This window comes from Aedes albopictus, chromosome 2 (genome assembly GCF_035046485.1).
Source record: "Aedes albopictus strain Foshan chromosome 2, AalbF5, whole genome shotgun sequence".
NCBI lineage: Eukaryota > Metazoa > Arthropoda > Insecta > Diptera > Culicidae > Aedes > Aedes albopictus.
The window spans coordinates 286,410,945-286,433,159 of NC_085137.1; the positions used below are offsets into that span (position 1 = coordinate 286,410,945).

General features: G+C 42.2%; 1 protein-coding gene across 1 annotated transcript; it reads left to right on the forward strand.

Annotated features, from left to right (window-relative positions):
• Window positions 1–964: 964 nt before the first annotated feature.
• LOC109411152 (uncharacterized) lies at window positions 965–20,745 on the forward strand. The gene is made up of 4 exons (XM_062848802.1): window positions 965–1,245; window positions 10,122–10,209; window positions 20,148–20,216; window positions 20,404–20,745. Exons 2-4 carry the CDS (start codon window positions 10,146–10,148, stop codon window positions 20,481–20,483), a joined length of 213 nt encoding a protein of 70 aa, XP_062704786.1. The 5' UTR covers window positions 965–1,245; window positions 10,122–10,145; the 3' UTR covers window positions 20,484–20,745.
• Window positions 20,746–22,215: the final 1,470 nt, after the last annotated feature.

Genomic DNA, 22,215 nt, shown 5'->3' on the forward strand with positions numbered 1-22,215 from the left:
GGTCCTTCAGTAGATCGGCGAGTATGCGGGTGCTCCCAATGAAGTTGAGAGATCGGCAGTTCCACGTACCGAGTTTCCAATCGCAAGTCCTTTTTGTTCGCTGGGGTCGTTGCCGTTGGTCTCGGTTCATTATTCTGTTGCAGATTTTTCGTTACAATGGTTTTTTACGGCTGGCTCGTAGGGCCTGAGACCAACCCCCTACTTTCCGGAAGACCATAGTGCACAGTTGAGCTTAGAGTCCTTCCCTGGCACTCGGACGTAGATCAGCCGCCCCTAACATGGGGATCAGACGCTGTTGTGAGCCGCTCCTCCTGGAGAACAGACGCTCAGGTTTGCCGAAGCAAACCCCCCCCTTCCCTGTCAGCCTACTACCAAAGTTCCCACCGGGGTTGGTTACCCGATCTTCACTAAGGTTGCTCATAGTTTCCGGCCGGTACCGCGTGGAGGTAGGGATAGGAGTTGCTGGGCAGAGGCTAGTGGATCACAATGGGATCTGAATTGCGCAGCATACCCAGCCTTTACCGAGCCTTTGCCATCCATAATAACGTTTGAAAAAACTCCGGCTTCAAAGGGTTAAGTAGCTTAACATATACTCAGAAGGTCAGTACTTGTTTTAAAAACATAAAACATGTAATGTTTGCCTTAACAAGAGAATTGAATGTAATGTAATGTTTGCCTTAACAAGAGATAGAAAATTTTGATCAAAGTTTCCCCGAATTACACTAATTGTGAAACGTTTAAGTCAGAACCAGTACCAAACCATATCTCAAGACCGCTCTGCATTAACACCATATTGCTGAACCAATAAAAGTAGATTTGATGCGATTACTCTATGATATTTTTTTTCCTAAGATGTTCCAAAAATCTTTTTTATCATCTTTCTCCTCAGACATAACTGGGAGTAAACATGGGCGAATAAACAGAGCGTATAACGTAATCATGGATGGGATGCGATACTGCGCAGTAACCAAAATTACATCCTTTCTATCGCCAGCATCCTTCATCTCGTTGCCGTGGTATTCCTTCCTACAACGTGCTTGACGTCTCGCATAGGTGTGGTAAAGATAGTGTGACTCCTTGGGAGACCCATTTCACGTAATTAACAAGTGGCTAATAATCTGCGACTTTTCCGATAAAGTGGAGAATGGGCTTAGTTTTCTGAGTGCCGTGTACAACAATGTGAAATGTGAAGAACTGGCATAGTTTTTCGGATAGTGTTAAACTCTCGGAATAGTTGTTATAAAGGTATAGATTCTGATGAAACTTGTATATCTATATGTAAACATTTGAGAAAATGCAAACGTATGGTTGACTTCACAGCTGAAATATATGTAGGTCTTTAATGATGATTCATTGTTTTCATTTTAAGGGCACTTTCGGGTATACAAGTCGAAATTTTTGATCGAATGCCAAATGTCTATAAATCAAATTAAATCGCAAGCATAAAAAGTCAAGCTCTTATATGTATGAAAAAGTAATTTATTGCTGACTGCACCCCAAATTGGACTGACACAATAGTGTGCACACACCTTCAAAGTGTGATTGCAGTGCAGGGTCACGTCGGATCAAGTTGAGGTCTTCGGTGCACTTATTCCTTGTAAATGGAGGAATAAGTGCGCCGAAGACGTCGAGACGATCCGAGGCAAATGTGCACTTTTATCACACTTTTTAGGCGTACCAAAAAAAGTGTGATAGTCCAATTTGGGATGTAGTCTGCAATACAAAATTGTGTGATAGCGCTTTTTACACAAACATGTGTAAATAAACGATATCCTAAACAAACAGATCGCTGGTTGATTCCAGAGTTTACAATGTGGTTGCACTGCGAATAAAGCAGCAAAATCATCATCTAATTAAAATTATAAATATATGTGGTGCTGCAGGAGGAAAATAAATTGTTTGTTTTGGATTATCGCCACTTGCACATTGTCAATAAACATTGATGAATTATTGACTGTCTATCAATTATGTAATATTGAATCGAATAGCATTATTTAATACAAAGAATGGAAATATTTCCAATAACATTGAAACGGAGTGTCTTGGATAATGCGGAAGACATTGTGTATGTTATATTTTAACTATTATTCTATCAATCAGTACCAGAGGTTTTCAAACCTGTTACCTCACGGAGCTCATTTTGGAAATTACAGTCAAGTTTTTTTACGCGGATGATACGCACCGCGTAACTGGAAAACCGCGATAATTCAAAAGTACGCGTAAATCAAAACCGCGGTAATTAAAAAATCCGTAAATAAAAACTAATTATCGAAATTTTTAATTATTCTGAGAATATGGAAAGCTACGCAAGCTCTAGGCATTCCAGGGGGTTGTATACCATTTCACCGAAAACCATTTCGCGGATTTTTTTTTTCGCGGTATAACATTTCGCGGAATGACTTTTCGCGGAATGTACTGTTTCGCGGAATACCATTTCGCGGAATTTAATACTTTGCAAATAATAGTGGAATAACACATTACTTTCTCTGCTAAACTTTACTAGCTCCATCACCGATTCATGCGCAATCATAATCACCTCAGCTCTACGGTTGTACTAATTGATGTTAAATCTGTTACTTTTCTGAACAAAAATTTACCTTCTTTGATTCGTAGGCTGTTCTTGAGAGTTCTGAACGTCAGGCCAAAAGCCATTCGGCCGAATGTCTTTAGGTCGAATGGAAATGAGGCCAAATAGACATTAGGCGCAACGACCAACAAGCCATCGTTGTCACATAGTTGTATTTTCAAACGCTTATATTGCTAACTCTTTCAGAGTTTTTGATTTCCTTAAAATAAGTCTGTTCTCTCCAGTAACGTTGTTGTTTGGCGACTGAATTGTTAAATTTTCCATCATTTACCTTCTTCTCCCCAAAGGCTGTTCATGTGGTGTGTAGTTTTTAATGATCTTGATGAATTGATATCTCTATAGGAGATTTGACCTTCATTTGATATAATAGGCTGTTCTTTCAAGTTTACTGTTAAAAATGTTGGCTAGTGGCCAAACTGCTAACTTATCTGAGATTTTTCATTCTGTCAAAAATGGGCTGATCTTTAGAGTAACACCACAGACAAACAGACGTATCACTTGGAACAAAATGCAATAAAAATCATCGTCACGAAAACATAATCGCCCAATGCTAACTACGCTGTGGTTCGCAAACCCACTGAGTAGATGGTGGTAGTTAGAAAACGTCAAACAGGAGTAAAAACGATGCAAGTGCCATGAGCAAGCGATTTGCGAACTACAGAATATTTGAATAATCCGTTAAAAACGGAAACGATGGGAAGTGGGTAGAGTGAGACGCCTGTTTGTCTGTGGTAACACTGCTGGTGAGTTTTTGGTGGCCAGGCTGCTGACGTAAGAGATTTATCTTTCTTTAAAACAAGGGCTGTTCATTCAAGCTGCACTGGAGTTATCAATGATTGTTCGGCCCAACGTCCATTCAGTGTAATCTCCTTCGGCCGAATGACCCAGAATCATAATTCAGGAACTGAATCTGCTTATCAGCTTCCACACTTTCACCTTTATCGATTGAAAGCATTGTAATTATGCCAAAATGATGCTATTTGTAAACAGTGTGACCGCGTAACCCTTAAGCCAAGTAACACTCCTTAGTGATAACTTTACCAAATTTCTCTTTTATTTATTGTTTGTATGTTCTAACTAACTCAAACTGTTATAATAGATATTAGAAAAAATCTCATTTTTGTATCACAGGTTTTTCCATCTTTCAAACAAACGCTGTTCTTAACAGACATGTTGTTATGTTCAATACGAAACTTTTCCTTCTTCTGGTCAAAACTGTTCTTTCATAAATTGTATGCATTATACTTATATTGGCATAACTGCTAAATATTATCAGAGAATTTCCCTTCTTTCATACATAGGCTGTTCTTTCAAAGTGTACTGCTACACAAATGAATTTTTGATATGAAGTGTTCCATTTTTCATGTGCTGATTTGAATTGTGAATCTCACCATGATGTTGTCTCTCGATAAGTTAAATTGTTTGCTTTTATCAACGATTTTCCGCGAAACGGTACATTCCGCCAAATGGTTTTCGGCGAAACGGTGCATTCCGCCAATGGTTCATTCCGCTAAATGTCATTCCGCGAAATGTTACACCGCGAAAAGGAATTCCGTGAAATGGTTTTCGGCGAAATGTTATACAATCATTCCAGGGGTTTCCAAGGGGATTGGGGGGTATAGTTAGGTGTGTTCAATTTTATCGCAGCTGTCGCAAATGTTTGCTGTAGGAATCGACGAAGCAGAAGATATTTATTAGGGCAGTTCAGATTTTGAACATGCTCAAAATTCCAAGCTCCCATATTTTCATTACAATCCTTGATGGCGAACTAGAGTCATGTCAAATTTTCATTCGATTCAATGGTTCACTTCAGCTTGTTTCAGGAACATTATGCCAGTTTCCGGGTGTTCCATGGGGCTCAGGAGCTTTAAGAGGGTTCTAATTTATACTGATGTCCACACTATTGAAGTCATACAGTGTCTGTTTAAATAAGTACGTTGACTATCCATCCAATAAAGTAGGATCATTCATCGGCATTTGATACTGTTTCAAAAAAATTATGGTTAAGTTTAATATATCGCTAACCAGGTTAAAGAGTAAAATAACCATTTCATCTAGAAAGTAAGATAGCAGAAACATTGGCATACCCTGTAACAATTCTGCTGTACTGCGTCCTCGATTAGATAAAAACAAGGCTTTGCTCTTATTGTGGTTTATCAGTAACCCATTCCGCCGACACCATTCAGCAACTCGTTTTAGATCATCGTTCATCATTCTAATCAGTTCACTAGATCGTTGGCTGATCCTGGCAATGTAAAGTTGGGCATCGTCTGCGTATAGCTGAATGGAGCAGTACTTAAGAACGGCCGGAAGGTCATTTATGAAGCAACAAAAAAGCAGTGGTCCAAGCACTGACCCTTGTGGTATACCAGACATTACAGCAGCGCTTTTCGATGATTTATTGTCACAAAAAACTGTTTGCCTTCGTCCGTGAAGGTAAGACCTCACTAGGTTTGCAGCTTCAACAGAGAACTTGAACAGTGACACCAATTTGCTGCATAATTTTAGGTGAGACACCGTGTCAAAAGCTTTGGTAAAGTCCAGTAATAACAGAATGCCAACACCTTTTCTATCCAACACGGATCCTATGTCATCCTGAACTCGCAAAACAGCAGTTTTACAACTGTGACCTTTGCGAAAGCCAGCCTGATACTCGGATAGTAAACGGTTTTGATCAATGTGAGCAGACATTTGCCATTGAAGAACTTTTTCGAATGCTTTCGATAGGGCACAAAGAATACTGATCGGCCTAAGGTTGGTCAAAGTATTCACGTGAGGTTTCTTTCGCTGGTAAAATTTTTGCATGCTTCCAACCGGAGGGAAAAGATGACGTCTCAATGAATTTGTTGAACATGTACGTAATGTGTTGTACCGTCCAAGGTAGGATAATTTTCAAAAATGCAATAGGCAGGCCATCTAATCCAATCGCGTTTGATTTAATGGATTTAATGGCGTTGACGACACGATACTTGGTTCATGGATTTGTGTCTCCAGTTCCGCACACTGCGAAAAGTTCGCCAATCGTCCTCCACTTGATCGACCCAACTAACTTGCGGCGCAACACGACTTCTTGTACCGGTCGGATGAATCTCGAGAACCATTTTTGCCGTGTTGCTATCTGACATCCTGATGACTGCTGATATTGTTGTCGGCGGTCAGCAGTGAGCCCAAGCCCATGAATTCTTCAACCGCCTCGATTTCATCACCGTCGATAGAAACTCGTAATATCACCTTGCCGATTCCTCCCTGGAGCCACCATCGTCTCAAATTTGCGAGCTATAATATCAATATCATCAGCAAAACCAAGCAGCTGAACGGACTTCTTGAAAATGGTTCCTCTCGTGTTTATCCCCACTCTCCTTATTACACATTCTAAGACGATGTTAAACAGCGAGCACGAAAGACTATCACCTTGCCGTAACCCTCTGCGAGATTCGAAGGGACTCAAGAGTGTCCCTGATACTCGAACTACGCACATCACTCGATCCATCGTCGCCTTGTTCAATCGTATCAGTTTAGCCGGGTCTCGATCGATTGTATCATACGCCGATTAAAAACCGATGAACAAGTGATGTTTGGGCACGTTGTATTCGCGGCATTTCTGCAACACTTGTCGGATGGAAAACATCTGGTCCGTTGTAGCGCGTTCACCCATGAATCCAGCCTGATATTGCCCACGAACTCTCCAGCAATCGGTGATAGACGGTAGCACAAAACTTGAGAGGGTATCTTGTAAGCAGCGCTCAGAAGTATGACCGCGCGATAGTTCCCGCAATCGGGCTTGTCGCCCTTTTTGTATATGGGACATGGGACACACGATACCTTCCATCCATTCCTTCGGTAATACTTCCTCCTTCCAAATCTTGGTAATGACCCAGTGTAGTGCTCTCACCAGTGCTTCTCAACCATATTCTAGAAGCTCGCTTGGTAGTTGATCTGCTCCAGCGGCTTCCTGGTTTTTCATCCGGCCAACCTCCTTCTCAATCTCTTGGAGGTTAGGGGCTGGAAATATTCCGTACTGCACACGTACTCCTAGATCTGTTACCACGCCACCTTCGGTGCTTGCAACGTCGCCATTGAGGTGCCTCATTTGTTCTCGTTTTTCAACTGTTCACATTCGCCGTCGCATCAGCCGTTTCTGTGATCCCGCGTCGTGTTTTTACTTGAGCCACTTCTAATTACGCATCTTCCCGATGTTGAGCCGCGGTAGGTGACTTCGATGCGTGATAATAACGTCGAAAGATTTGTCAATATTCTTACTGCGGTATGTTCGGACATTAGTTATATCCGAGAAGAATTTACCGTCGATTAAAACGTGCTCGATTTGGTTGTCTGTTTGATGGTCGGGTGATCTCCCAGGGCTCCACCCCATTTGGCATAATGCCATTTGGCATAACGCCGTTTGGCATAATGCCATTTGGCATAATGGTCATTTGGCATAATGGCTATTTGGCATAATGCCGTTTGGCATAACACAAAGAACAGCCTTCTTGGTAAGAATGTGCATAATATTTGTTATGCCAAATGGCCATTATGCCAAAAGGCCATTATGCCAAATGGCTTTTATGCCAAATGGCATTATGCCAAACGGCGTTATGCCAAATGGCATTATGCCAAATGGGGTAGAGCCATCTCCCAGTGGCTTTCTGGATATCTTTGCGGGGAAAGAAAGTGTTTCGGACTACTATATCACGGGAGGCTGCGAAGTTTACGCATCGCTGGCCGTTATCTTTCGATACGGCGTGCAGGCTGTCTCGCCCGATTACCGGTCTGTACATTTCCTTCTTTTCTACCTGCGCGTTCATGTCGCCGACAACGAATTCCACGTCACTCGGCGAGCAACCATCGTATTTTTGCTTCAACTGCGCATAGAACGCTTCTTTCTCGTCATCAGGTCTCCCTTCATGTGGGCAGTGGACGTTGTTGATGCTGTAGTTGAAGAAACGGCCCTTAACTTTCAACATGTACATCCTTGCGTTGATCGGCTGCTACCCGATCATACGTTGTTGCAGCTTGCCAAACACTATAGCTCCTGTTCCAAGTTCATTGGTGGTGACACAGCTTTGGTAGAAGGTAGCCGCCCGATGCCCGCGTTTCCACACTTTCTGTCCAGTCCAACAAAGTTTCTGCAACGCCAGGATGTCGAAGTTGTGGGGATGTAATTCGTCGTACATTACCCTGTCACATCCTGTGAAACTAAGTGACTTGCAATTCCATGTTCCAAGTTAGTTTCCAATCGTAGTCCTTTTTTCGTTGCGTGGCCATTTTTCTTCTATGTTATTCGTAATAAGGATTTTTACGGGTGGCTTATTGGTCCTACGTCAACATTCTTGTCTCGCCGGAGGGCCATCGTGCCAGTTCTGTTTAGCGTCTCAACCAACACTGGGACAACCACGTTGATGGGGCTATCACCTTGGATCTAGCTGGGCGTAATGGATCATTTATTACTCAGCTGCTGGATGCCAGAGTACACTGTTTGAGCCGATCCTCCTTGGTGAACACTGAACAGACGCTCGGGTTGTACAGCCGTGTATTAGCTTATGGTTTATATTTGACTGGCTTCCCTTTTATTCAGCGTTGACTGCTTCAATTCGATTGTTACACAACAGAAAGCAAATAACTGAAAATGTTAGTTGGGAAGGCCGTTGTAGTATCAACGGCATCATGTAAATCACTTGGAGTGTCAATGGATGGTGAGTATCCATGAAATTTGGCTGCAACCAAATCGGTAAAGAGATCCCAGTTGGTTGACCGAGGGTTCCTGAAACGCAAAGTTTACGAAGTAACATTCACGTGTTCAAAAAAGATGTAGCGATGGTCAGATAAAAATTCTTCATCTTACACATGCCAATTGATTGTGATAACACATACACTGCCGTTCTATGCCCAATTGTCCCATGTTATATGGGAATCCCATATAACATGGGACAAGTATGCGTAGAACATCTCTAGTAGTTAGTTCAGAGATGAGTGTAGCAAATGACAAGCACACATGCTCGAGGCATGACACGTGAGTTTGCCATTTCATTTTTAATGAAAGTAGCAAACACCGGATTCACAAGCTTTCTTAGATAGAAATTCCCCTTACGAAAGTAAGGTTCTTGGACTAACGTCACTTGAGCTGTACCTTTTTGCATAAGTCTGAAAAGATTGATCGTTGCTGTTCTTTTGTGCTGAAGATTGATCTGAGCTATCCTAACCGTAGTCACTACCCAAACTAGACAAGATTAAACTCTTAACAATCACAGCACAAAAAATAACAGCAACAATAAAGCCAGATCGGTATCGATTTGAGTGCGCCAAAGGCGAGGATGCACAAAATTTGAACTAATTAATAACATCCACATAATCCCGCCTTTATTCAGCCTCAAGTATGAGATTGAAGAAGGGCAGCTGATTGTCTCGGAGAAACACAAAGTCCACCACGCTATTGCCCCGGTTAGCACAGTGAGGGCAAATACTGTGGAGGGTGCCCTGGTACTCCACAGGCTTCGTTTGCGATTAGGTTTTTATAAGACCCCCCTAACCATTCATTCCTAGGCACGGTAAGCGTAAAGCCGTATAACACCTGGAATTAGGGGTCATCTGATTAGTGGACTCCTACCACTGGAACAGGCGGTCCGTAGTGCTATTCTTAGCCAGTTGAACCAACCGCTACCGACACTACACAGCTATCTAGGCTGATCAGGAAAAGAAGTTAATATTGGTGATCAACTTCATACGGGCCCGAAAAACCTCACCAGATGGCCAGCCAATCAGCCAGATGAGTTCCGGAAAGTATCGTTCGTCGACCAGCACGTAATCTATCTGGGAGCAACTACCGACGCTTAGGTGTTGCTCGGTGTGCTTTTGTTAATGCTCACAGCTAGTACCTATACTGCCTACGACCGCATAATTGTCCTATATGAATAGGTAATCCAGCAAATATGGGAATAATATGCGATCATAGGCAGTATACAGTGAATCAAAATTTAACCATCGCGCAACAATAATGACAATGTCGCAACCTGTATTTGTTGCGACAATCCACCCAATGCGACATATGTTTGTCCCAACTTGAAAATAATAGGATAAACATTGTACACCACGAGTTTAGCGATTTTTAAGCCTTGTATTGCGACTTTCCAACGGTAACTTCGAATCAGTAAACATTGCAACTCTGCTGAAGATCTACCATTAAACAGTTTCGACTTTGGGTTAGTAATAATTGATTATTCACGAGTTGAAAAATACGCAACAACTTCAGCTTCCGTTTTGTCTGCAACAAAATTTTTCGAGATCATGTCATTATCTGTTACCAGTAGGGATAAAGAGTAATCGTCATGCCTTCTTTGTTGCTTGTTTTGTGCCTTTTTTGTCTGACAATTCTCTTCACTGGATACAATATATGCCGATCAATGCATAACTGCCCAATGTTTCGTAGGATTATGTTCAATGTACCTAGAACATATTTTCGTTCTTATGGTCACATATATTTACATAACAATATTTAAATCTTTAATTATGTAACTTTCACTATATATATTTTTTTTAGATTGTAATTCGATCATAAACAGCAATGGCGGTTGGTCGTGTAGCAGGGACGGGGAATATCGGATATTCTTCAAACTATCGCGGAGGAGGTAAGAAATATTTTTTTCTACAGTTTCAACTTCTGGATTTCCCAAACAATGGATCATAGGAATTGAATATTGAATATGGGTTATTCATTAAACTGTATGCGTAATAGTATGGGACACGCTTGTATGGAATAAAATAATCCTCGCTCCAGTCGACTTTTTAGATCCCATTTAGGACCCATATTGTTGTGAACCCTATTATAGCTACATCTAATAGTTAGGTAGTAGTGAGCTTGTAAATAGTTGTACACATACACAGCAACTAATGCCCTTGACAACTTTCACCACACACTCTCCCTCACACAATTATTGTATTGTCACACAATGCCTTTTGTTATGTCTACTATAAAAGACCATGCGTCCCCTTTGGTCGGTCTCTTTTGCCGATCGACCACGCTGTAAGTAAGTAGTGAACCAAGTGTTAATAAATAGCTAGTGAATAGAAGAAGTTCGGTGTAATTCTTTCCGCGCGACATTACAAGTTTTTGGCGACGAGAAGAACGGAAAACGCGTCTTGTGCAGTTCGATAAGCGTCGAAGTCGGTCGGTCGAGTGAACACGTGAGTGGAGGAAGTCTAACCTCACTTTTCTGAACAACGTCAGTTCGAAACACGTGTGGACTGTAGTCACAGTACGATCTCGCGTCTGAGATTAGTGAAAAGTATAGTGTTTGCGTGGAAGAAGAAAATACGAACAAAGTGATGGCGGAAGGCTAAGAGCAAAAACCGGAAGCACCGGGATCGTCGGGAACGCCGGGAGTGATCAAAGTGTCGATGCCCATGTTCGGACACATGGAGCCCTTCGTAGTCGGTGAAAAGTTCGACGAATACGTCAGCCGTTTAGAACAGTTTTTCCTAGTGAACGAAGTGCCGAACAATACGAAAGTGCCGATGCTAGTAACAATGGCGGGTCCGAGTCTGTATTCGATCGCGTCGAGAATTTGTTCGCCGGATGATCCGTGTACGAAAACGTACGCACAATGGATCACTAAAATAACTAAAACGACCGCTATGAAATGAACAGATAGCGCCACCGTAGCTTTGTGTGTTTGACGTAACTCGACTGCTGTCACTGTGTTACCGTCCATATACGGTGGCGCTTTTGTTTTGATGCGGTGAGTAGCGGAAAAGTCGGCTTCAATGATCCATTGATCGCGTTGTTGAAAAAGCATTTAGCCCCAACCGTCAATGTGGTGGCTGAACGCTATAAGTTCCGGAAGTGCGAGCAGTCGTCGAGTCAAACTATCTCGGATTTTATAATCGAGCTGAAGGCCCAGTCGCAATCGTGCGCATATAATGCGTTCCTGCAAGAAGCCCTGCGTGATGAGTTCGTGGCCGGGGTAAGCAATTCCAATCTCCGGACGAAGCTGCTAACGGAAGCCAACCTCACTTTCGAGAGAGCATGTGAAATCGCACGCAGTTGGGAAGCCGCGGAGCAGGAGTCGAAAGCCATGCAGGGAGCATCCAAAATTGCTGCCCTCAATCGGCGGCCGGTGCAGAAGTCTTTCAAGCCCGGAAAACCAACGTACACCGTCCAGGAGAAGAAAAATCATGTCAGTAATCCAGCAAAGAAGTCGTCGGAGCCCCAGAAATCTTGTTTCCGTTGTGGAAGGTCTCACAACCCAGAGTCGTGTCCAGCCAAGCAGTGGACGTGCTTTGCATGTGGCAGAGTCGGCCACGTGTCCACGCTGTGTCGTTCGTCGAAGCAGAAATCAAGCCACCAGAATCGAGTAGCAGAAATGTCGGAAGTCGTCGAAAACTGGAAGCTGAATCGGTTGTCGTCATCGAGTGAGCCTTCGGAAAATGCTGTTGAGGAGAAGAGTTCCAGCAGTACAATTTGCGTTCTCGGAGAAACGGAGTCCCGTCGGGAGCGGATAGACGTGCCAGCAACCATGGAGCTGGAGATTGAAGGAGTACCAGTGAAATTTGAAGTGGATACAGGAGCATGTGATTCAGTGATATCGAAGAAAACGTATCAAGAGAAGCTTTCCCACGTCACGTTGCGACGGACTGTCAAGTGCTTTCAATCAGTGTCGGGTCAAGACATCCGTCCAGAGGGAGAACTAGCGGTCAAGGTAAGAAACAGGAGTGGTGATTTAGTCTCGCTGCAGCTCTTTGTTCTTCAAGCGGAGAGGAACAAGTGCATCACCCCTCTACTTGGTCGTTCGAGTCTCGATGTCCTGGTTCCTGAATGGAGAAACATGGTGAGTTTCAATTTGTCTTTTATCAGTACTATTCAGTCCAGTCTTAAGTCTGAAATTCAAGCAAAATTTCCATATTTGTTTGGTGGTGGTTTCAACCAAGTAAAGACTGCCCCAGAAAGTATGGACGCACCTAGTCTTCAGTTGTCTGGGCCTGATCGATGGTTCTTGTTTCGGGCTCCATTTTGTCTGTTTCTGCTTACTATAGGATCGACAATTCAAACGTTCTTTGCCACGATGAACATTGGAATTTGAAATGATAACTTTTTTGGTCATACCCCGCTCTGTGTTAGTTAGAAGGTTTTTTGTTGTGCTCAAACACCTTCATTATTTGTTTATCCAAACGAGAGATAGCAGGATCTTTATTTTTTACCCAATTTTTGCCTATGCTTTAACGTGTTATTCCCATCGTGGTTGCTAATTGCTGGTTGCACAATTTTCTAACTTACTCCCACCATATTTTGTTCTTTTCCTAAGTGACCTTTCAAACTCTGTACATCGTTTGTGCACATTTTTTCAATGATATTCCGTTGATAGTTCGTGTATTTTTAAATACACTGTTGGAACCGCAAAAACCGTCATACAAATGCTGAGAAAATAGATTGACCAACAGGATGTAGTTTTCAAAAAGAACTAGTCATCAATAGTTATGAAATGCCAGTATTTTCTTACTGCGTCCATAGTTTCTGGACCGGTCTTTAATTGAAGGTTTTACTGCCGATATTGTCCTAAAGCAGGACGCAGTTCCAATTTTTCATAAACCGTACACTATTCCGTTCAAATTTGGCGAAAATGTGGATCTAGAGTTGGACCGCATGGTGCAGAGCGGAATTCTTGTTCCGGTCCGTACCTCCACGTGGGCAAGTCCCATTGTTGTTACGCCGAAAAAGGACGGGTCCATCAGAATTTGTCTAGATGGCAAAGCTACTTTGAATCGTTTTATTTCAACTGAACACTATCAGTTACCGTCGATTGATGATGTTCTCGCCAGTCTGGCTAATTTCAAGGTGTTTTGCAAAATTGATTTAACTGGTGCGTATCTTCAAGTGAAGTTGTCAGATGCCGCACAAGATTTGTGTACTATAAACACCCATCGCGGATTGTTTAAGTATACTCGAATGCCTTTTGGTATTAGTTCAGCACCATCTTTGTTTCAGTCGATCATCGATCAAATTTTGCTAGATACAGTCGCAGTTCCATATTTGGACGATATTTTAATTGGTGGTGTGGGATCCCCTTTTATGCTGTCCATTTCAGGACCCTTCTGATGGTTCCATAATTCCCTTCTCCCGAGCGGACTTCTAACACACACTCGAATTACTTACTCTTACCGACTCCACCACTCAGCTCGGCTACTCCGGTTACTCTGAATGTCTCGCACTTTCCCGCTCTGCACAGAATAACAACACTCTAAACATGACTTGCCTAGATGACCGGTAATTACTCAATCTATCAAGGTGTGATCATGCAAGGTACCACATCTCCCTTTTTCTATATTTTTTTCAACAATTGGTTTGTTTATTATTTGTTTTAATATCATCAAAGTTATTGTTGGTTTCCTAATTTACAGATCACTTCACAAGGTATGTAAATCACAACTGAAGATCGCAAATTCATATAGATTAATGTACCCACTGTAGAATCCATTTATCACTCTTCATCGTATCCGCTTTGACGTAGAGTCGCAATATTCAGATTAATACAGTCTTTCTTACTAAGTTCCATCTCTCTTGTTTTAATCATACCTTCACTGACTCGTGTGACTCTGGGTTAACATAACACTCCACATAATATACCGCCCAGTATTTCAGCCAATATTTGCACAACTCCTTATTCGAAAATAACAGTGAATATGTACTTACAATCCATTCTACTGTTCCGCTATGTGCGTTCTATGGATATAAATCATTGCCATCGTCAGCCGCACATCACGCCTCTCTGCTTTCAGAAAACTTTCGTGTAAGGACACTTCACATTTGCAAAACTAGTGGGCGGCTATGTTAATGACTACCGGACTGTAAGAAGCTTCCTCCTCTGGTACCACGGTCAATATTCGCTCTAGAAACAGATTGCTTTTTATTCAACTCTGAATTTCTGAAGTACCACAACTACAACGTCTCGACTATACCAGTGACAAAACCGTATCGAATTTGCAGAAGACTTTGATTTGACTACAGTGATGACAGCACATCAGCTGTTCAAATTCTGACCTTTCTCTTCTTTGTCTGTTTCCAGGCTAGTCTCAATGAACCTTTTTTTTACTCAGAGTTCAGTCTATGTTGTCTCCAATTATGTACCTCAATATACGTTTTTCCCAAATACAATGTCAACATCACAGACACTCTCCAAGAACAATCTTGCCTGGATCATGTCTCAACTCCCCTTTCTGTGCTCCATGCGCACTTCCAGTTATTTAGAAAACCTTCCCTTGCCAATGACCACAATTCGTATCTCATGTGGCTAGTACAAGGGCTGGTACATAATCCCACTCTATGTTCAAGAATGTTTCCATTACAGAGAGATACTGCACCAACCATAAATCCAACCGTCGAAGCCAGGCTACTGACATTCATTGCTAACGATATCCATTTTGCCAAAACGGCTCCAATGGTGCTTATCATACGATTGGGCCAAGACTGTTCCTTTTAATTTCCCTCTACTTGTGGATGTTTACATAGGCTAACTCTTCATTGTCAAGACTATCGCTCAATGCAGCTGATTTGATGTCAGCAGCCAGCGTCGTCCCTAGCACGGAACGGCCAGATACCTGCGAATTTATCGCTTTGGCTATATGGACTCTTAACCCAAGCAATCCATCTTTCTGACTCCTTCAGAGCTTTTGACTAAAATTTCTGTTACTATCTGTTGAACTTTTTCCGAAGGATCCCGATACACCCGAATCCAGGTTGATCCAACTCAAGGACTTTATTCTAATCGCAGTCTCAAACCATTCTGGAAACATGTTCCAAAATCTAACATATCTCTAATTCCTGAAATCCCTCCTCTCGTTCAATGCATTTTTTCTACGGTTGGATGTGCAACTTTTAAAAGCAAAGCAAATTCTCGGTCATTACAGGTTACACGTACACTACTGAGGTTTGCTTCAATGCTCTCCATGAGCAGCATTGAGAGTTCCTTCCAACCCAGTTTCATAATGATGGCATTTTCATTCGTCACGCTCTTCGAGAGCCGTGAGTAGTGCTTTCCTGCAACTACTACAACACGGTCTTCAGGACCAACCACTTTCTACGCTCTCCGGGAGCAGTGCTGTGCCACAAGCCACTTTGAAACGGTCTCCGAGACCAGCATTTGTCGTGTTCATCACGCTCTCCGGGAGCATTGCTGTGCTGCGCTTGCACCAGCCTGTCTATTTTTCGGGTAATCAACCTTGCCAGCGCTCTCCGGGAGCAATGTACATAATGTTTTGCTACAGCTTCGCAATTCCGGTCTCCGAGACCGGTCACACTTCGAACCCTCTCGATCCAAATATGTACACTTAAACTTCCCTATTTTTATTTAGTAAAGATTCCAAGTGTCAACAAATTCACCTCCGTTCCCTGTTCAAACTAATTTTCGATTTTGCTTGCCGGCATCTCAACGGACTACTTCCACCCGTTTCACCCTAACCGCTTGGTCTCACTTAGCCGACGCTCTTGGTCAAATTTGTATCCACAAGAATTTTCACTTTACACAAATCCACCTGGCTCCTCTTCCTTACACGTTCATGATTCCGATCCCATCCTCGTCGCCACTGTGGGATCCCCTTTTATGCTGTCCATTTCAGGACCCTTCTGATGGTTCCATAATTCCCTTCTCCCGAGCGGACTTCTAACACACACTCGAATTACTTACTCTTACCGACTCCACCACTCAGCTCGGCTACTCCGGTTACTCTGAATGTCTCGCACTTTCCCGCTCTGCACAGAATAACAACACTCTAAACATGACTTGCCTAGATGACCGGTAATTACTCAATCTATCAAGGTGTGATCATGCAAGGTACCACAGGTGGTAGAACTCTAGAAGAGTGTAAAAGAAACCTCTTCCAGGTTCTTGACAAGCTGAATCAGCACAGAGTGCAAATCAATTGGTCAAAGTCAGTTTTTTTCGAAACCGAAGTCGAGCATCTCGGTTTCAGGTTGACCTCCGACGGAATTCGTCCAAGTCTGTCAAAAGTGGAAGCCATTTGTCTCGCACCCGCACCGAAAGATGTTAGTCAGTTACAGTCGTTCCTAGGTCTTCTGAACTATTATCATCGTTTTCTACCGAATTTGTCGTCCGAGCTACGTCCGTTATACGATTTGTTGAGAAAAGATCACGAATTCGTGTGGTCGTCCGCGTGTCAAAAAGCTTTCGAGAACTGTAAAAAGCTGTTGGTGGCCAACGATGTGTTGGAGCCATATGATCCATCGAAACCGTTAATTCTTACTACCGATGCGAGTCCGTATGGTATTGGTGCAGTGTTGTCTCACCAAGTCGGTCAAATAGAAAAGCCCGTGTGCTTTGCGTCGTCTACGTTGACCCCCGCGCAGGTTAATTACGGTCAGATTCACAAAGAAGCCTTAGCAGTTATGTTTGGAGTGTCGAAATTCCATAAGTATCTATATGGTACGGAATTCACCCTCGTGACCGATAGTTCCGCGTTGAAGCAGATTTTCAATCCGCACAAAGGTTCGTCCGCGGTCGCGATTTCTCGATTGCATCGATGGGCAGTAGCATTGTCAAATTATTCGTATCGCGTTGTGCACCGTCCCGGTAAAAGTATTGGTAATGCCGATGCGTTGTCGCGTCTTCCCCTACCCGTCGAGAATCGTATAGAACACATGTCGGTAGCTGAACATAACCTGAAAACCTACGTCGGTATTGCAGATATTAAAGCTCAACAGCAGCGTGATTCTATTCTGAGCAAGGTTATTCGTTTCGTGAGAAAGGGATGGCCACATGTCGTAGAACCAGAGTTGAAACCGTTCGCGCAGATTTGTACAAATTTTGAAATAGAAGATGATTGCCTGTACTTTGAGGATCGCGTTGTAATTCCAAAGTCCCTTCAGCGCCGCGTGCTCGAGAAGCTTCATGAAAACCATGATGGCGTCGTGCGTATGAAGATGATAGGTCGATCATATTTTTGGTGGAAGGGATTCGATAAAGATGTCGCGGATTTCGTCAAGTCGTGTGTCACGTGTCAGAAAACTCAAAAGGTGCCGAGGGAAGTAGTCGAGTCTAACTGGCCTCCAGCTAACCATGCTTTTGAACGACTTCATTTGGATCTTTTTCATTTCGAAGGTCAAACGTTCTTGATTGTCGTTGATGCGTATTCAAAGTTTATGTGAAACTACTACGCCGAACGGATGCTAATAGTGTATTAGAAAAATTGGATGAGATTTACACATACTTCGGTCTGCCCACAGAAGTGTGCTCGGACAATGGTCCACCATTTAATTCGTCGTTGTTTGTGGAAGCTTGTAAAGCAAACAATATCAATGTGTTGAAATCCCCACCATACCATCCACAGTCAAATGGTTTAGCAGAGAGAGGTGTGCAGACTATCAAGACTGTACTGAAGAAGTATTTGTTGGACGAGAAATTCAAACCGATACCAATACAACGAAAGCTTAACCACATTCTGTTCAACTACAGAAATACTCCATCTACCACTACCGGTAGAACACCCTCTTCCATGATGTTCAGTTACGTGCCACGCACATTATTAAATGTTAGTAACCCTGTTAAGTTGGACATTCAAAATCAACAAAAGAATGTGGTTAAACCGTCGTTGCCCCCCGCAAAATCCTATAGTCCTCCAGTATTCCCCAAAACGTACTCTCGTGGTGATAAAGTTTTCTATCGGAATCACATGGATGATAGTGTCCGTTGGATTCCAGTGATTGTTCTAGAGAAAATTAGTCCTCACACTTACTTGATCAATCTCAACGGGAATGTGCGTATGGTCCATACTAACCAAATCCGTGTGTCTGACCTGTCAGACAAATACCATCCTTCCCTACCAGTAATGAGTCCTATTCCCGAGTCAGAACAGCCAACGAGTGGGGTGGAGGTACCTGGTCCTTCATCCGTGGTTCGACCATCAACGTCGAACAAGAAGAAATCTCCAAAAAAGAAGAAATCGGAGAATAAAAGAAAACGTAGCGAGTCTACATCACCAAAGCTCTGCCGCTCCAAGCAAATTCGTAATAGAACCTTGAAACGCTAGTGTGGGTTTTGGGCTTGTTCACAAATGTCATAACGCTGGAGGGGGTGGGTGGGTGTCCTTAATGGTGTTACAGCCCGAACAAATAAAAATTTTCCCCATATAAATAGTGTTACGAAGGGGTGGGTGGGTGTCAGGAAAGGCCAATTTTGGCGTTATGAAATTTGTGAATGAACCCTTTGGGAAAACGGATGTTTTGTCTCTTCGTGTATGGAAGGCATTTGATGGTTAGTGGACTAGAGTTGATGTGCTTGTATTATATCGCGTTTCGATATCGCTGGATAACTGTTCTTGTGTTAGTAGTAGGCATTAGCTCTAAAGTCTCATTTAAAGCTGGGAGAAGTGTTGTGAACCCTATTATAGCTACATCTAATAGTTAGGTAGTAGTGAGCTTGTAAATAGTTGTACACATACACAGCAACTAATGCCCTTGACAACTTTCACCACACACTCTCCCTCACACAATTATTGTATTGTCACACAATGCCTTTTGTTATGTCTACTATAAAAGACCATGCGTCCCCTTTGGTCGGTCTCTTTTGCCGATCGACCACGCTGTAAGTAAGTAGTGAACCAAGTGTTAATAAATAGCTAGTGAATAGAAGAAGTTCGGTGTAATTCTTTCCGCGCGACATTACACATATGAACTGTACAAAATTTCAGCGCAATCGGTAAAACTATAATTTAGCGCAAGCGGTTCAAAGTTTACATAGGATTTACTATGGGAAAAGTTACACTTTCAATCAAAAAATCCCAGAGGTCGCCCCTTGTCTCCTTAATTCAAATCGATCAACGCTTTTTGTAGAAAAATCATTCATGAAACTTTTCTTCGAAGACCGCAAAACAAGTGGATGCTTGTGGAAAAAGTTATTGATTTATTACCGATTAGTGATCCAACGAACGGCTTTTTGTTTTGTTTTACCAGCAGCACTGTAGCTGCTGCCTTGGCTGCTGGCTGTTTCTGGGGGTGGTGATGCCTCCCGCCACCCCATGCAACAACGGCAGCAGCAGTGCTGCTGATAAATCAAAACAAAAAGCCGTTCGTTGGATCACTAATCAGTAATAAATCAATAACTTTTTCCACAAGCATCCAATTGTTTTGCGGTCTTCGAAGGAAAGTTTCATGAATGATTTTTTTACAAGAAGCGTTGATCGATTTGAATTAAGGAGACAAGGGGCGACCTCTGGGATTTTTTGATTGAAAGTGTAACTTTTCCCATAGTAAATCCTATGTAAACTTTGAACCGCTTGCGCTAAAATATAGTTTCACCGATTGCGCTGAAATTTTGTACAGTTCATACGGGACCTAAATGGGATCGAAAAAGTCGACTGGAGCGAGAATTTGATGTTTGTCCCATACTAATGCGTAATCGTACAGGTACGCGTCAACATTAAAAGCTAGGTACTGTCTATTAGTCAGCATGCTGCGCCAGATTATCTCCGAAAAGTTTTATCTTTAGCTGGATTAAAAGTTATACTTAAACCTTAAAGTTTACTTGTTTATAGATTTTTTTCTTATACATGCATATTGCAGGTAGATCCTACCATGGAGGAATAAATGAAGAAATAATATGGATCAGTATTGGAATGGCTATTACTATAGGTTAGTAGATAGCGATCAAATTTCCCCTCCCAAGATAATGTGGAATAATAAGCATCCTAAAAATAGTTTTTCCAATCAATTCTATGAAATTATATGTTATGTTGTATGATATATTTGTAAATAAACATTCTATACATTCTAGTTTTCGACGCAAGTTTAAAACATGATTATTCCCATCTCATTTTAGGCATTCTAATCACACTGGCACTGATCTATCTTGCTTATGAGAAGTGCCAAAAACGACGAAACCATTATATTCACGCGTAAAAATGCCCGTTTTTGGAGAACGATGCAATGCGTATGGACCAACACTACCTGGTAACAATCTTTTACCCAGAAGTAATTATAATCAAAGATCGTTTCACCTTCAGTCAAATATACAATTATTTTTGAGCACTAAAATGTTGAAAAGGCTAGCACCATTTAGGTCAAAGAAAAAATGTTATACTGGATAAGTAATTACATGTACCGATGTGTAATGAGTCATTAAGCGAACGATAAATGTTTCCAAAAAAAAACATTCGGTTTTATGCATGTAATATCACATCCAATAGCGTGGCTTCATGGCACACTTGAAAAAACTTTCAGTAAGGTGCCCTCTCTTTCTAGCGATTTGTCTCACGATTTTGAAGATGGTAATTTTGATTTCTGGGAGTCTCCAGTTAGCCTAGTGGTTAAAGCTATGCATCGCCAATCCGGAGACGGCGGGTTCGATTCCCGTTCCAGTCGGGAAAATTTTCTCGACTCCCTGGGCATAGTGTATCATTGTCCTTGCCTCACAATATACAATATTCATGCAATGGCAGGCAAAGAAAGCACTTCAATTAATAACTGTGGAAATGCTCAAAGAACACTAACTTGAAGCGTGGCAGGCCAAGTCCCAGTTGGGACGTAGAGCCATAAAGAAGAGAAGAAGAGAATTTTGATTTCTATCGCACATAAGAGGCTGTAAAACAATCAACATATGCACTGCAAGTGAGCACACACAATGATAAGTTTTTGTTCCATAATATGTTTATATGTTTTGGTATAGAAAGTAGACGATTGTGCGCGAAAGTTAGGGTTTATTGATCCATTGTCAAATCAAATCACCAACCATAGGTGACTCCCACATTGACAATGTACCCTACCCTACTAGCAAAACTTCCTTTCTGGGACAAACGTGGTGCAGCGATTCGCGGTCTTTCTAACAACGTTTGTCTCACTAACATTCCCTTCCATCCTCGATGACCGCAAGGACGTGGCCGGTGCCGTTATTGGCCTTACTAAAGTCAAGAGCTCTCGAATTGTGTACATTGAGAATAGTAAGCTAGTCCCAAGCCCTATTCATTGGTTCCTTGTGCAAGCTTGTGCAATTTCGATTGCTCTGGTCAATCACGGAGTAGCAACTACAGTCGACTCTCCACATGTCGATGTTCTACATCTCGATATCTCTCCCTATCTCGATGGTTTTCACGGTCCCTTCAATCTGCATATATTTTACTTTTCTACATGTCGATATCTCTTTATCTCGATATCTCTCTATCTCGATGCGATCTCGTTTGTTTTTGTTCTAGATTTTCTTTCCATATGTCAATATACCCATTTTAACAGGTTGCTAGATCTCTTTTTTACTCGCAAAACATTCTGGGAAGGCGAAGTGACATCTGTTTGTTGACGGTTTTTCCTAGTTACGGACGGTTTTTCAATCTAGTGTGCATTACAAATTGGTTCTTGAGTTCGATCTTTCCCAATCTCGATGGTCCCTTCAATATCGAGATGTAGAGAGTCAACTGTACGAATTGTGTGATCATCTATGCTCATGCCCATGCTCATAATATGAAGTATAATCTGAGATTACCATCTTAGTAGCAACAGAGCAATGACGAATATTTTCCTCGGGACGGTCTTGAAAATAAGCTCAACTTCTTGTTTGTCTATTACTAGTACACTGAAGTTTTTTACGCGGTTTTTTTTACGCGGTACCGCGTAAAAAAACCGCGTTATTTCAAAACCCGTC